Genomic DNA, 16,773 nt, shown 5'->3' with positions numbered 1-16,773 from the left:
CAAGAAGGAGTCTGCTGTGCCAGCTGTTGCTATCTCTGCCTGAACCAATGCCTGTGTCCAACCGCTGTCTTGCAGCCAGTCTCCTGCTGTCTTCAAAGCTGCCATCTCTGTGTGTAGACCACCCAGCATGACCACAAAGAGATCTTCACCATGTGTGTCTGGCCAGTTCCATTGCACCTGCTTGGCGATCGCATAAAGTGGTTGGTCCAGTGTGACGACGGGTATCTGTCCAGGGTTTAGCTCATTGATCGCTGCTTTCACGACATCCATGGCATGGCGGATCATTGCCACTGAGTGGGCTTGGTCATGGAAGAGGGGAAGCAAGGCAGTGGGTGTGACTGTGATACTAGTATCCTTGGCCGATTGGTTCTCTGCGTGATGTGCAGCCCAAGAAATGTTTCCTGGATTCTGTGTGTCACCACTGTCACATGCATCCTTCACAGTCTGGAGCCACCTCTTCTCTTTATCCAGTTCAGCTTGTGCAGGATTCCTCTGCAGCTACGCCTGGGTTCCAGCTGGTACAGGGTGGCTTTTGGCAAGTGAACTAACTGGTTGTACATCTGTGTAATACCGTGGAAGGTCCTCCACAGTCTTGACATTTGAGACACCCCCGATGATGACAATACCTCGGTCTGTGCCTTGATTGTCATAGTCTGGATGTTGTATCAATGAAATACCAGTTCCGTGGAAGGAGTCGTGTGCTGTCGTGGAACTGGGATTGTGGTCTATATTATCCACAGCTGATGTGGTGAACACTCCACCGCGGAGCTTTGGGGGACAGACCACCTTCTCCGCCCGAAAGCGCTGACAGACCCCGTTCCCCAGCTCTGCAGAGATCCGTAGCACTCTATCATAGGCAATGCTGATCCCTAGTCCAGATAATGTGTCAACCAGTTCCCTCTTTCTCGTATGGGCATGAAGCATCAAGCCAAGATATATTGGCAAAGGAGTCTCTTGACTAATGCTGTGTCGTACGTCTGTGCCTGCACCTCTCCTCTCATGCTTCACACTGTTGTATTTGAGAAGTTGAGCTATTGTCACAGACGCCGATGCCGATGACTGACATGCCTGATCTTTGATGCCTGCGCCCTCTAAAATCATGGAGACCATTGTCAGCAGCAGTTGTGGCACAGACTCTTCTTGACATTTGTTTGAGAAGGACCCATTGAAAGGCTGAGATGACTGGAACATATCCTTCCTTATAATCCCTGCAGCTCGTGCCAGGTGCACAACATCACTGTCAATATCATGTTGACATGCCTTGGCTAATGCACTGCCAATATCTTCCTGAAACACCAGCAGGACATCTCTTCCCTGCCTGTGCTCCTGCAGATCAGGGAAGTGTGCCAGGATACGCTCCTTGAGTCTGGTTGTATGGACTCGTGTTTCCAGCACAACTCCGAACTGTTCCATTCTCATTGTGTAGAGCTTGGTGAGGTCTGCCATTTTGAATACAGGAGCAGTGTCTTCTTCTTTAGCAGTTTCCTCTATGTACGTTACCAGTTCAGCAAGGACTATTGCTGAAATGACATCTACCGTGCTCTGGCTTTGCTCAGCAAGCTTTTTTGCTGCCCTCACGCGGTTGTATAGGGATGTCAAACATTTCTTATGGTACTTGGCCTCTCTTGCGACCATGTCCCCAGCACTCAGTTGGGCTAACAAAGTGGTATCCTGAAGAAACTCTGCAGCCTTGCGAACGTGTTTATCTAGTTCCAATGTCGCTGCTTGATGAAACTCCAAACCAAGCTCTTGCTGGCAGAAGAAGCACAAATTGTCGCATATGCTATCAACACAAGCTGCCTGAGACCTAGTAAGCTTGTACTTATCTGTGATTGTACTGGGGATAGGGCTTCCCTCTGAATGACTTCTCTTCTGTACCCGCTGTTGCTTGGTAGTGTTATATTTCACCCTGCATGACTTGTGCCACTTGGCTTGGTGGGCAGCTAGAGTGGCAGCTATCCCTTGGCCTTCATCCAGTCGTTGCAAGTCCACGTCTTGTGGCAGCTTGCCTAGTTTATTGAATGCTGATAGATTGTCTTCAAGTGTCTTGTATCCAGCACCTGCATCAGTTCTTTTCGTGACAGCAGGACACTGTAGGGACTCTCCTATATCAACTTGACACAGAACACAGAGTTCCCAGTCCAGTGGCGTCTTTGGCGTTGAAGTTACATGCTTGGTAACATGAACTAACTTGAACTGCTTCGACATGATTGAAACCTGGATGGAGCAAACAAACAAAAAAGTCGTTTAATTAGGGGTTAATCAACGGACCAGCATGTTTTATCTACAGGACAATACACGACCCCCCCTGAAATTTGACACCAAATGACCTCTTTTAGGGGTATTTTTGGCCGAAATTTTCAAATTTTTCACTCCCCAGACCCCTAGATGTTCCCTTGAGCTCAGAATCGCCGCTGTAATGTGTCTACTGATGTTAGAAAAGATATAGGGTGAATGGGGCAATAATTGTGCCTGTAGGATTTGTTTCCGCCACCCCCCCTAAGGGTTACAGATTTTTAAAGCCGCCATTTTGAAATCCAATATGGCGGCGACCTTGGGTGAATTTCAAAGTGGTTCCATATCTGAAAATGTTCTAAATATAACATTCTATCATTGTGCCAAATTTGGTGCTTCCATCACAAAATGCACAATTCTTCTTAAATTTTTGCTATGCCGCTGCACTATTGGGGACGTACCAACAGTAGGGTTTGGGGACAAAGTAGAGGGGCGTAGAGAAATTAGTGCTAGGGGGAGGACACACGGGGTGTACAATATCGATACAGAAGCAAACTCTCAGGAAGAAAAAACTGGAAATTTGGGAAAAGGTGGTGTGCTTGGGGTAGAATAGGGGGTAGAAAAAAATGGGTAGTGTGTTAACAGGGGTCGACAAGATCATGGTTTTTGGATGGGTGGTGATCTGGGATGGTGATGAACAACAGTATTGAAGCCTTAAAGGAAATAATTAGATGGAAGAGAATGTTGTTGTTGTATCGGCCCGGACAGTTCTTTTGAATAAGCCCACGGAGACAGCCGATCAATCTCCCAGGAGTGACCAGATCCCCCACATCCAGGATTGTGTACCCCCACCTTCACAAAGTCAGGGCCATGACAGAATTGGAGAGTTAGAGTTAGAGTTAACGAGACACGCAGACAGACATGCAAATAGACAGACACACACACAGGCAGGCAGGCAGACAGACACACAGGCAGGCAGACAGACACACAGGCAGGCAGACAGACACACAGGCAGGCAGACAGACACACAGGCAGGCAGACAGACACACACAGGCAGGCAGACAGACACACACAGGCAGGCAGACAGACACACAGGCAGGCAGACAGACACACAGGCAGGCAGACACACACACAGGCAGGCCGACACACACACACACACACAGGCAGGCAGACACACAGGCAGGCAGACACACACGCAGGCAGGCAGACACACACGCAGGCAGACACACACACAGGCAGGCAGACACACACACAGGCAGGCAGACACACACACAGGCAGGCAGACACACACACAGGCAGGCAGACACACACACAGGCAGGCAGACACACACACACACACACACACACACACACACACACACACACACACACACACACACACGAAAGGGCTAGTCCATGGAGACCGATTAGCACTGACTGTGACCACGCTGCCCTGACAAATCTGGGCAGCAGGGAAGAATGGGGAAGATTTGGTCCCTGACTTGCGTTGCAAGGGAAGTTAGGGGGTACAACCACCATGAAGAGGCGTCCCCAATTGTTGTTGTGGAAGTTTATTCCATAGGTGGAGAAAAAATAGGAAGGAATGAGTGTCGATGAGCAGAAAGCATGGATTTACTGCCTAATTTAAACAAATTAAGAGGAGTCAGCATGGGTTTATTAAGTCGTCAACTTTATTTGATTGTTATGTAGTATTTGTTGATTGGGTAGACAAGGGAAGTGTACTGGATGTAGTTCATCTCGACTTTCCGAATGATTTTGATGATGCACTACATATATAGCTGTTGGCTATGGTGAAGGCTTGTGGAGTGGCTTGTCAGGTAGTGAACTGGATTGAAAGCTGGATTACTGATGCTGGTGGGAGGATGTCTTCTGGCTGGACGGATGCAAGTAGTGGGGTACCGTCCATCTCCGAAACGGTTGGGGCAGAAATTCGCCAAACTTGGTAGTTATGATCACCACATGGCACGAAGGTGTGTGCACAAAGATATCATTTTTAGCCCCACCCCTTGGGGCAGGTCAAAGGGTCAAATACCAAACGATGCAATTATAGGCACATTTTAAAACTTTTTAAATGAAACTTTGTACATGCAATTAACATTTCAGGACACATGGAATATGTAACATTATTTTAATATATGATGATAAATTTGACATTGCATCATCTCTGGTGGAACTTTTTGCCGTCTTTTCGCTTTGCCTTAGGTGGGAAGCTGGATGATTTTTGATGGCGTGCCATCGACTCACCGCTAGTTTGCCTTTGTTTCAATTTTTTTTTTTGATATGGAAAATTTGTTCACTTAATTTTAGTCTCATTTCAAGTAATTTTCTCGAGGAAAAGAGTAGTGAGCACGAGTATTCAGCACGAATCAGCACTTAGTCAGCATGAATAAAGAGGAAAAGCTCGCAACTGAAGTGCGTGTGAAAGTTCATGAATCTATTATACAGTACATGCAAGTGGCAAAAGTTGGAAGGCAAAATTGGTGAAGTTTCATATGATAATGGCCTAATGGGGCAACAAAAATGTATGTCGAGCAGGTTACGGATTGGCTTGTTTTTTTGTTTTTTTGTTTTTCAATACTTGAGCAAATAAAGCCTTTCCATCTTTGGACTGCTGCTGCAAAATAAACATGGCAAACTTATAAGTCTTCTTTCTAGCCTTTTTTTATTGTCTGCCAAAGCAAAACTTTAACTCGTTGCTAACGAACTCGTTGTATTTGCACTAAAATAAGAGGAGCTTCAGGATCAGTCGGATGAACCAAAGATCGAAGATATTGTCGCTGTTTGGTCTCTGGTCTTCATTTCCGCCATAATTATTGCATGCAAGTCGATTATTGCATGTTTTATTGCAATTATTGCTTGCATTATTGCATGCAAGGCTTGATCTCTGATCATCAATTTGGTTTCAGACCTGGTCACTCTACTCTGGACATGCTGCTTCTGCTTTCTCAACAATGGATGGAGGTCCTCAATGCCAAACAGGAAATTAGAGCTGTCTCCCTTGACATATCACGTGCCTTCGATACGGTCTGGCACCGTGACCCCGCTCTGCTCACCAAACTCTCCTCTTTTGGTATCCATGGAAATCTCCACGCATGGCTGGTGGACTTCCTCTCTAGTCGTAGTCAACGTGTGGCCCTGAATGGGTTTCTCTAATCTCCTCTTCCTGTTCAGGCTGGAGTTCCCCAAGGCAGTGTTCTGGGCCCTGTGCTTTTTCTGGTCTTCATCAATGATCTCTTTGAGTACCAGTACACTGGTAATTCCCTGTTTATCGTAAAAAGGCGACAAACAGGGTTGGCGGCAGGAAGGGCATCCGGCCGTAAAACATTGCTTCAAAAAGGGGACCAAAAAACAACAACAACCACGGTCCCCGAAAAGGCCAACCCCCGCTTTGCGGGGAAAAATGGCCTCTAAACGGTGGTTGGTTGGTTGGTATCAATGATCTCTCTGACTCTTGAAAATCCTCTCTATCTCTTTGCTGATGACTCTACTCTCTGTCGTTCCATTCTTCATCCCTCAGATCGGCAGTCTGCAGCCTCCTCACTCTCTGCAGCCCTGGACAAAATCACAGACTGGGCAAACAAGTGGAACATGTCTTTCAATCCTGACAAATCTCACACTCTTACGATGTCTCTCCGAAAAGACCGACTGGACAACCCTCCCATCCACTTTCTGAATAATCCTCTCCAAGAAGTTCTGTCACTCAAGCTTTTGGGTCTCACTATCTGCCATGATCTTTCCTGGGAAAAACCACATTTCAAATCTGGCCTCCAAAGCCAGTCGCCGACTGGGCATCCTCCGTTGTGCGAAGTCCTTCCTTGTCACACCTGAGCTCCTCACCACATACAAGGCTTTCATCCGCAGCTCAATGGAATACTGCTCTCCCCTCTGGGCTGGTGCTCCTGCCTCACACCTAGCTCGTCTTCACGCTGTTGAAACCAAAGCATTCAGAATCATTGGAATCTCCCGCGATGAAGCTAACTCTAAGGGCCTCTCACTCGCTCACCGCAGGCAGGTTGGTGGTCTTTCCGTCTTCTACCGACTCCTCTCTGGCCTTGCCCCCCCCAGCTCTCTCTGGGCTCTGTCCCGCAAATATTCCTACAGGTCGCACAAGATCTGCCTGCAACCCTCTTATGGTTAAACTGCCAAAATCAAGACTCTCTGCTCACCTTCACTCCTTCATTCCTCTTTTCTCCCGCCTCTGGAACAAACTCCCTCACTCTCTTCAATCCCACTCCACCCTCCAGGTCTTTAAAACAGCTGTTCACCACCATCTCTTATCTTCCCCCATCCAAAACCTTGATCTTTTCTACCCCTGCTAATTTCACCCCAATTCCACTTTTTTGAAATACCAACTTCTGTCCTGGAAGTCCTTGGTGTCCTTGTGTTTTATACTTCTCCTACACCCCCCCCCCCCTTCCCACGCCTCCTCCCCCCAAGCCCTCTCCCTCCCACACACCTCCTTGCTCTCAAATGTGGTGTTTGTGTGCTTCCCCTTCTCTCCCCATCTTGTCTTCCGCTCCCTCTTTTTATATATTTTGTTTGGTTGATTTGTTTGTGAAGTAAATGTTAGCTCTTTCACGAGCCTCGATTCAGTATACAAAAAAAAAAAAAAATTTTTTTTTTAAATTCCAATTCGGGGCATTAAGTTGGATAGTTTTATACCAGCACATTACCCAATATTGAGGATCCCAGAAATGACAGGAATGTGAAAATGGTTAGAAAGCAACCAACGTTAAAAATATAAATAATTTAAAGGCTAGAACTTGCGCCTCTTCGCCAATTATTACAGTATCACCACCCTGACCTTCTTCACTGAAAAAGTTGCTTTTTCTGTTTGTAATTTTGATTCTTGAAGCTTGTCTCAAATGCAGAATTTTAATGTTTTCATTACTGATTTCTCATTTTAAAATGCTGGTAGGTATGCTGCTTTAGTTTGCCAAACAGATTGGCCAGTATTTTGCTATCTTCTTTTTATACCTTTCGGAAATCTTTGACCACCAAGCTAGCCAGAGCATCCCAGTCGTACTTCTATCTCACGTGCCTGCACCGCTACGCCTGCCTTCCAGATGTACCCTCAGAATCCTGAGCGGAGCCGTATCTTTGTGGGCCGCTGTCCAGAGGACCTCACCACTGAAGATCTGCGGCAGTTCTTCTCCCAGTTTGGAGAGGTCACCGATGTGTACATTCCCAAGCCCTTCCGCTCCTTCGGCTTCGTCACTTTTGCCAACGAGGCAGTAAGTGGGCTGCAGTATATTAGTACGAGTGCTGTAGCGAGGAGAAAAGTGGGGCATCGTTCTGCGTGCTAATTACTCGTGCTCCACTATACATCTGGCCAAAATATATAGCGTCAACCGAATGCTGCAGCTTACTTGAATGTGTCCTCCATAGCAATCTGCTTTAATTTTTTTTCTTTTTTTAAATAGAGGTAATTGAGGCTTGTGGAAGAGTAGAATAACGAAGGCAAAGGGAAAGCGAGTGGATACGAGCATATCAATGCACCATCGCAAAATGGAAAAGTAGCAAGTGTAAGGGCGAACAGGATCCCAGCGGGCCTTGTAAAGTTCAGTGTTGGAATGTGAGTTAGAGGTGGTGTTTGACAGCATACTTGAAATCCAGGAGGCAAGAGTTCGAGACCACAGACACAGGTGTAGACATTCCCACTGAATTAATGGAGGTGAGTGTCGAGTTTGGACTTTAATGAAACAAACGAGTATAGTGTTTAGTGTTTTTTGGTAGAACACGCAACTTCTCCTTTCTCATAAAACAGCACCCTCCCCTCCCTTTTCCACCCACTCTGCACCAAATGCTTTCCATCTCCTATTCTGCATTTCAGTTGCTTTTATGAGACCTCTAACATGAGACTTGGCCTGCCTGCATGTTGCACAACTACTCAAATGCCATTCATTTGAAGTACACTACACACCCAAACCTGCCGTCCTCTACACAAACCATGTATTTTGTGTGCAAAGGCTTGCTAATGTACTATTTATTGTACGTGCATCCGTCCAAATTGTAGTAAAAAAAAAAAAACTTTATTTTGGGAACTTCTTTTGTCACTTAAAGTAGCTACAGTGAACGCTTGCGTTTTTTTTTTGTTTTTTTTTGTATACAAGATCAAGGCTCATGTAAGAGCGAGCACATTAAATACACATTAGCACATAAAACACAAAAAAACATAAGTCGGACATAAAACAATAAAGGGAGGGGGAGACAAGATGGGGAGAGAGAGAAGCACACATGAGAGAGAGCAACAAATTGACACTACTGGGAATTTCAGGAATGAAGTCGGAGATTGAAAGAGGTGGATTTGGGATGTATTAACGGGGGTAGAAAAGACAGGTTTTGGATGGTGGAAGATGAGAGATGGTGGTGAACAGCTGTTTTAAAGACCTGAAGGGGGGAGTGAGGTTGAAGAGAGTGTGGGAGTTTGTTCCAGAGGCGGGAGAAAAGAGGAATGAAAGAGTGAAGGTGAGTAGAGAGTCTTGATTTTGGCAGTTTCACCAGAAGAGGGTAGACTTTCTGTTGCGTTGGCATCCTTTCCACGCATGGTGGGAGTGATTGCCATTGCCAAGCCATGAATTTGTGAAAATGATTGGTTCAGAAACACCTATCTCCACAATTAAGTATTTCTGTACATTTATTTTTCATTTTGGGAAAGATTTATTGGACAAAACTATTACAACAACAACAAAAAAGTGTAAAATAAATAAATAATAAACTGTCAAACTTTGATGGCAACCTTCATCTTGAGTGGAAAGTCAAACTCTTGCTTATTAGCAACCTCTGTAGTCTTTTTGGAAATCAACTAATTAATGGTATAAATCTTGACCCAAAGCCACCCCGGACCTACGCAAGCAGGGTGATACCAATGTTTGCGCCAGTCCTCGGATCAGATGTACGTTAAACTGTGTCCATCCACTACCATCAGTTGGTGGATGTTAAATATCCCGCGATGTCCTTGCGACCAAGTTCCACAATCTTGCCCCCACCAGTCAAGTATCCTACGTCAGGGTGGCAACCCGTCCAGGATTGTAACCCTTGCCCAATAAAAAAACTGCTTTGGCCGAACTGACGCTTTTGGCAGTGAGAACACAGCCAATGCTTCACTCGCATCAATTGCTGCGGCCTTGCACATGCATCACTGTGAACCTCATTCTCGATTCCTCGCATTACATACTGAATAAAAATGTTATGATGAAAAATCGTCCAAATACAGATGATTGCTGGATTTAATAAAAACAACGGCTGGTGTGTTTTCGTCAATGAACATGCTGCCATGTCTGCGTACTTCCTTTGTTGGTGAGCATTCACGGAGATCGTAATGAAGTATAATTCGTTTTAAAGTTCCACATCGTATGGATCCAGGTTCCACATATTTCCCATTTGTCGTTTATAACTTTATTTTCATTTTATTGGTGACTGCATTTCTGTGTCACCTTGATAGCAAAAGTAACTGCCCAGGGGTGCCATGGAGGCTTTTTGTGTAGACTTGAGGAAATTTTAATTTATTTTCGACGTTCAAATCGAATTTCACTTTGACTGGGTTCTCTGGAGATTGTTAGACTGCATTATATTCCGTATATAGTGCCAGCAATGAAGATCGAGATTCACAGCGACGGTCAACTGAAGCAGCCGCTATTGATGAGTGAATGGAGCATTGGCTCTGCTCACGTTCCATGTATAGATGGTATCCCTTGTATATGGAAAAAAACAATTAACTACCTCTGTTCGTCACACTGTGGGAATTGTCTACTGACAATTGTACACACACAAATTATTTTTTTCCAATGCAAGTGTACAAGTTGCAAGGCTTTTCAATGCAAGAGACTTTCAGATGGTTTCAGATACAGATGGTTAACTTTAGGTTTTGTACCAGGGGGGCTTAAGCAAGTGCTTATCCTAATAACTTATCCACGGTTTTAAATACCTTTAGTCAATGCAGTATACTGTTTATTCTACCAGGTGAGTGCCAGGGGGAAATTGTCCCTATGTTTTTTTTCATACAAGCATGTGGCTTATCTCATTCAGTAAATGGCTACTCTTTTCAATTTGTGGTATCTTTAAGCAGTATCGCTTGTTTGTTTGTAAATCCGCACCTTTCTTGTACGTTTTAACAGGTCGCACAATCACTTTGTGGCCAGGACGTCATCATCAAAGGCTCCAGCGTGCACTTAGCCACTGCAGAACCCAAGAACGCGGCCATGCGACAGCAGTCGAGACTAGCGACCACGCAGAACACGCTCGCAGGCCTGGGTGCTGCGCTCGGCGTTGGAGTGAATCCAGCCGCCACTCCTGCATCAACAGGCGGATTCAATCTGACACCAGCTATGGTGGCAGCCATGACACAAGCACTGCAGACAGGAAACTGGGGCAATGTGGGTGGGTTGGGGGGCGTAGGTGGAGGACCGAGGCAAGGCCCAGGTGCATCACCATCCAATGCTTACGGACGCCAATCTGGAAATTGGATGTAGATCATTAAATGCATTTGGAGTGTAGAGAATTCTGGTTCTGTGAGATTTGGTTGCTGAACTTTAATGGTAATGAATTCGGTTTTTTTGCTCTCCTACTTTATTTTTTTTTTTACCTTTTCTCTTCTATTTCACTTTCTTTTTCTCCCCTGCCCACCCCCAACCCCATTGTTTCTTCCTCCCTTTTGATTGTTTTGTTTTTCTTCCCCTTTTTTTTTCTTTAAAAAAAAAAAAATCTTTGCTTGCACGCAAGCATTGGTTATACTTTTTATTTTTGCTTTGGAGGAGTTCAAGGTGAGGTAGCACAAGTTTTCATTTCAAGTGCATCATGCTTGCGTATTGGAAAATCTAAATGCCCATTCACACCAGCCAAAACTAATCTGAATGCATTTGGGAGATCTGTGTAAATATGCACGAGTTTTGGTCATTTGATGGGATGTTTCTGTCAATTTGCATTTCTTGCTTTAGAGCATTGTGGATGCCCCCAAATTTGCTTCGAGTTTGACTAACAATTCCAATATGCTTGCCTGTTGTGACCTGGTCTTGATTTGCCAAAATCTTCCGCCCATTGTATCCCCATATCGAGCTCAAATTGAGACGAATGCTATTGTCATGTTCTTATTTTGTTTTGCATATTTTGTACAAGATATTAAATGTTTTTCCTGACCTTAGTTTTGAGATTGATTAGTGTAATTTGAACATTGTTCTTAATTAGCTTTGACACAACCTTCACTAATTTTCAAATCGTTAAAATGTGATGGTCTTGTTGGATGTTAAAGTTTATTGGAATAATTAGTGCTGTGATGGTTGTATTTTGTGGTTTATATTTTTGAGATGCAATTTGGTCGCATTTCAATGTGGTTCTGCTGGAGTGTATTGGAATTGTTGGGCCATACCTGTGTTGTGTGCGGCACGCTGCAGAGGTTGCTCAAGAATGAAAGACTGGAGGTACAAACCATCGTCTCATACCCCTCTTCCCTGCATGGTGACCGGGCCAACAGGCTGCAGCACGGGCAACTCTCTTTCTCTTTCTCCCCCTGTCCTCTTGGCGATGGACATCAACAACGGGTAAAGGTTTTGGTGCGGTCTGTCCCTCAAGTGTGCCCGAATTGCGGTGTGCGCATGGGGTTTGACAGAGTGAGTATAAAGGTGGAATGGGGAGAGTGGAGCCACACACTAGGCTCAGTGAATCGTCTGTTTCCGGGAAGAGTCAGTTGCGAAGAGTGTGGGACTGTCGGAGCGTGACGGTCTTCTGTCCGAGTGCTTCTGACGGTGCGGCCTGGCCTGTTTGGAATGCGGAAGAGCGACAGAGTCGCCTGCGAGTCGTCAGACGTGTGATCTGCCTTTCTCGTGAGGAACGCTCTGGAACGTTATCGTGAGGAACGCTCTGAAACACCTGGATCATTTGAGGAGAGAGTCTGAAGAATGTCGGCAATTCGAATGGCTTGCACGTTCCCCACCCCTGTCCCTGTTCCTCATTTGTGTACCCATTGTGTTGTTACTTTTTCATCTGTATCGCAGCAGAGCGCTGCTACCTTAGTCATGGTTTATCAATGCTCAGTCCTGTTGTGCATGCATTTAATCACTGGACTGACTTATGCAACCTATTTGTCATTTTCCATTTTTTTTTTTCACCCCCCCTATATATCGTATATTGTAGTCTTTAAATTGATGTAGGGCTTGTCCTTTTTGGCGTGTGCAGGTCACGTCGGTAAGTTTTTGGCGCAAGCTCTGGAAAGCGACACGGTTTGTGTGCAGGGCCTGGGAACTGTCCTTGCTACAATGGGTGGCCAACCATGGGAGTTTGTTGCTTGCTTCCTTAATAGCTTCACTTTCATTTTGTTTTTTGGCAATGTATTTTATACTTGTTGGTGAACATCGAATAAATCTCAGTTTTCTTGTAATTTCTCATCTAGTGAGCCATCATTTTCTGCAGTCCCGCAGAAACTTTAGTCGTTAGCATCTAAAGTTTACAATTTTTGCAATTTGGAATGCCTGCTGATTGACGCATCCATTTTATATCTCTTAATATTCATGTTTCATTTGGCGTTTGCAAACATAGTCACGTGAAAAAGTAAGTACACCCCATGTAAAGTTTTGACTTTTTCAACATATTTCAACATACAGCTATTTGATCTTTATTTCAACAATATTGATAGATAAAGGTGATATAATATAACAAATATCATGAAACATTTACATTTTGTAGTCAATTGTATAATTTAAATAAACATAAATGCAAATTTCACATGTGGAAAAAGTAAGTACACCCTTGGCTCGAATAGGTGGCATTGCCCCCTTTGGCAGAAACAACCTCAAGTAGGCGTTTCTTATAACTGTCTACCAGTCTCTGACATCAACAACACAACAACATGCATTTTAAAGGCCATTTTCCCTGCTAGAGCGGGGGTTAGCCTTGCGGTCCCCATGACAATCTTCTCCATTTTGCCCTATTTTCTGCATCTCTCCTTGTTAACCCCCTTGCCCGCATTTCTTCTTCAACCATCTTTAGCCAAGTCTTTCTCGGTCTTCCCCGTCTTCTACTTCCTTCTACATTCATTTCCATCACTCTTCTCAACCAGTCACTTTCATCCTTCCTCAACACATGACCAAACCATCTCAACCTGTTCCTCTTCACAGCATCAATCACAGGCTCTATTCCCATCATCTTTCGCAATTCATCATTTGTCTTCCTCTCTCTCAACGATACTCCGCACATCCGTCGAACCATTCGCATTTCCACCCTTTCCAACCTTTGTTGCTGCTCTACGTTCATTACCCATGTCTCGCTCCCATAAATCATAACACTTCTCACACATGCAGCATACACCTTTCCCTTCAGCTTCAACGACACTCCCCTCATCATCAGCACGCCACTCAATTCCCGAAACTTCTTCCATGCACATCTCACTCGAGCAACCGTTGCCGAGTCTGATCCACCTTCTCCATTCAGCATGTCTCCGAGGTAGCAAAATGTTTTCACACCTTCCATCTTCACGCCGTCTCCAAGATCCAACTCAACATTTCCTCCATCTGCAGCTCCCTCTGTGCACACCTTACATTTGAATGTAGCTGCCACACTGGTTAATGACCCTCTCAGACCACTACATTTTTGATGAACCCACTCAGCGCACATTGTACACTGAATGGAGTTCACTCCGACACCCTTCCTACACACAGCACAGGGCCACTTCCCAGTTCTTTCCACCTCACCACATGCTTTACCACTTGCCATCACCTTCGTCTTTCCGATATTCACCTTCAGACCTTTTGTCTCCATACATTCCTTCCACGTGTCCATCTTTTCCTTCAGTCCATCCATACTTTCCGCAATCAACACCAGATCATCTGCATACAACAACTCCCACGGCAAACCCTCCTTTACGTTCTGAGCCAGCACCTCCATCACAGCTACAAATAGTAGTGGACTTGGTACCGACCCCTGATGCACTCCCACCTTCACCTCAAACTCACCACTGTTTCCGTCCTTCGTCCTTACAGCTGTGCGCGCTCTTTTGTACATTGCCATCACTACTCTGATCAACCATTCCTCCACTCCTAACTTCCTCAATGCCCATGTCAATACTTTGCGTGGAACCCGATCGAATGCTTTCTCCAGATCAACAAACCCAAGAAACAACTTCTTCCTCTTCTCCATGTACTTCTCCTGCAACTGCCTCACAATGAAAAGCGCGTCTGTCGTTCCTCTTCCTGGCATAAATCCAAACTGCATTTCGTCGATCTTCACTTTCTTTCTTATCCTCCTCTCCAACACCCTTTCCAATACCTTCATTCCATGCTCCAATAACTTTATCGCTCGGTACGAGCCACACTCCAGAGGGTCACCTTTCCCCTTGTATAGAGGGACGAGGGTACTCAGTTCCCAATCCACTGGAATGCGGCCTTCTTTCACTGCCAGATTACAGATCTCTGTCATTCTCTTCACACCCCAACTTCCTGCTGCCTTCAACATATCTCCCACAACTCCCGTCGGCCCTCCCGCTTTTCTACCCTTCATTGCTTTTATCGCTTCCTCAACTTCCTTCTCAGTTATCTTCTCTGCCGGTCCTAAAACTGGGTTACTCTCTATGTTGCCATCCCATTCATTCTCTGTATTCAACAGATGTCTCTGACATCGACTGGGAGAAATTTTTGCTCACTCCTCATGCAGAATTATTTCAGCTGTGCGATGTTTGAGGGGTTTCTTGCATGCACAGCTCGTTTCAAATCCCCCCACAACATCTCAATGTGATTTAGATCAGGGCTTTGACTTGGCCATTCCAGAACCCTCCATTACTTTATTTTCAGCCATTCCTTGGTGGATTTACTGGTATGTTTAGGGTCATTGTCATGTTGCAAGGTCCACCTTCGGTTGAGCTTCAACTTTCTGACAGATGGCCTCACATTATCCTCAAGCACCCTCTGGTACAATGAAGAATTCATCGTGGATTCTATGATGGTGAGCTGCCCAGGCCCTGATGCAGCAAAGCTGCCCCAAACCATAATATTTCCAGCCACATGCTTTATAGTTGGTATCAGGTTCTTGTGGTGAAATGCTGTCTTTGGTTTTCGCCAAACATGTCTTCTGGTACTGTGGCCAAATAGCTCTACCTTTGACTCATCTGTCCAGAGCACATTGTTCCAGAAGTGCTGGTCTTTGCCGAGGTGTTCATTGGCAAACTTTAGTCTTGCCCTGATGTTCTTTCTGGACAGCAAAGGTTTCCTCCTGGCACACCTCCCATGTCGATCAAATTTGTGCAGCCTCTTTCTAATGGTAGACTCGTGCACTTTGACATCAACAGTGGCAAGAGCTACCTGTAGGTCCCGTGATGACATTCTGGCGTTCTTCGAGACTTATTTCAGCATCTTGCGGTCTGCTCTCGGGCTGAACTTGCTGGGGCGGCCTGGCCTGATCAAGTTGGCAGTTGTTTGGAATCTTCTCCACTTGTAGATCTTCCGGACAGTCGAATGATTGATTTCAAAATTGTTTGGAGATCTTTTTAAATCCCTTCCCAGACTTGTAGGAATCTAAAACCTTCTTTCTGAACGCCCCAGAGAGCTCTTTTGATCTAGGCATGGTGACGCCACACACTTCAACAACAAAGAGCAAACCAAACTAAATGTCTGAGGTTTAAATAAGACAGGTTCCTCCAAGATCCTCTCTAACGATGCTCTAATCATTTGCCCCTGAGCTGGTGCACCTGATTCTAATTTTAGGTATTTGAAGTAGTGATAAATGTAGGGGTGTACTTACTTTTTCCACATGCGAAATTTGCATTTATGTTTATTTAAATTATACAATGGACGACAAAATGTAAATGTTTCATGATATTTGTTATATTATATCACCTTTATCTATCAATGTTGTTGAAATGAAGATCAAATAGCTGTATGTTGAAATATGTTGAAAAAGTCAAAACTTTATATGGGGTGTACTTACTTTTTCACATGACTGTATGCCCACATCATCATTCGGTAATTTATTTACGAGATCTGACTTTGGCCGAGTGTATCATAAGCTTAGGAACCGCAACTTTCACTTATGGCTCTCAACTTCATTCATTCTTTTAAATCTTTTTTTTGTTGTACTTTCTCATTACTAAAAAAAAACAAAAGAAGAGAATAATTCTTTGTTTGCAATTTCTTTCAGTCTTTGAAAGAGATATTTTTAAGTGAAGATGACAAATGGAATTTAACCCGTCTTGTACATCTAGGTACTTCTAAGAAGCATGTCTTATCGATGGATGTTTCTATCCTGAAGATCAATCTTTGAAGTAAACGTACTGTGATGCAAGTGCTGGAGAATCTGGTGGGTCTGCCCCATTATACAAACCTGTACATACACATGCAAGCTTCATTAATAAATAAATTTTCCATTCCAATGATGTGTCATTTGATATCCAGCTCCGTTTTTTCTCTACGTTGTTAAGCAATTTGTTCATGTCCGTCAGTCAATAAACGTCGGTTTATGATCGAAGAACTTCATTTCAAACGAATGTTGTATTTTTAACACAAATTGGAAAACGAACTTGTAGTTTATCAGTACTTTGGCTCTGGCATCGTCCCTCTT

At 44.6% G+C, this 16,773-nt stretch overlaps 1 protein-coding gene across 8 annotated transcripts in view; it reads left to right on the top strand.

Annotated features, from left to right (window-relative positions):
* The window catches only part of LOC137424562 (TAR DNA-binding protein 43), a 28,534-nt gene extending 11,949 nt beyond the window's left edge, over positions 1–16,585 (top strand). For 2 of the 8 annotated variants that reach the window (XR_013623034.1, XR_013623035.1), the window contains exons 4-6: positions 7,302–7,469; positions 10,353–11,783; positions 16,418–16,585. Coding sequence is in view for 4 of the 8 variants with exons in the window: in XM_078775619.1 (XP_078631745.1) it covers positions 7,302–7,469; positions 10,353–10,706 (522 nt within the window). In the remaining 4 variants the exon portion in view is untranslated. Of the gene's footprint in view, positions 1–7,301; positions 7,470–10,352; positions 12,611–16,417 lie in introns of those variants that run through there. The other 6 variants (XR_013623037.1, XR_013623036.1, XM_078775619.1 and 3 more) reach the window with 3 other exon arrangements.
* Positions 16,586–16,773: the final 188 nt, after the last annotated feature.

Source organism: Myxine glutinosa, chromosome 4 (genome assembly GCF_964187855.1).
Source record: "Myxine glutinosa chromosome 4, kmMyxGlut1.1, whole genome shotgun sequence".
Classification (NCBI taxonomy): Eukaryota; Metazoa; Chordata; class Myxini; order Myxiniformes; family Myxinidae; genus Myxine; species Myxine glutinosa.
The sequence above is the reverse complement of the archived record's forward strand: the minus strand, read 5'-3'. Positions and strand labels throughout refer to the sequence as shown.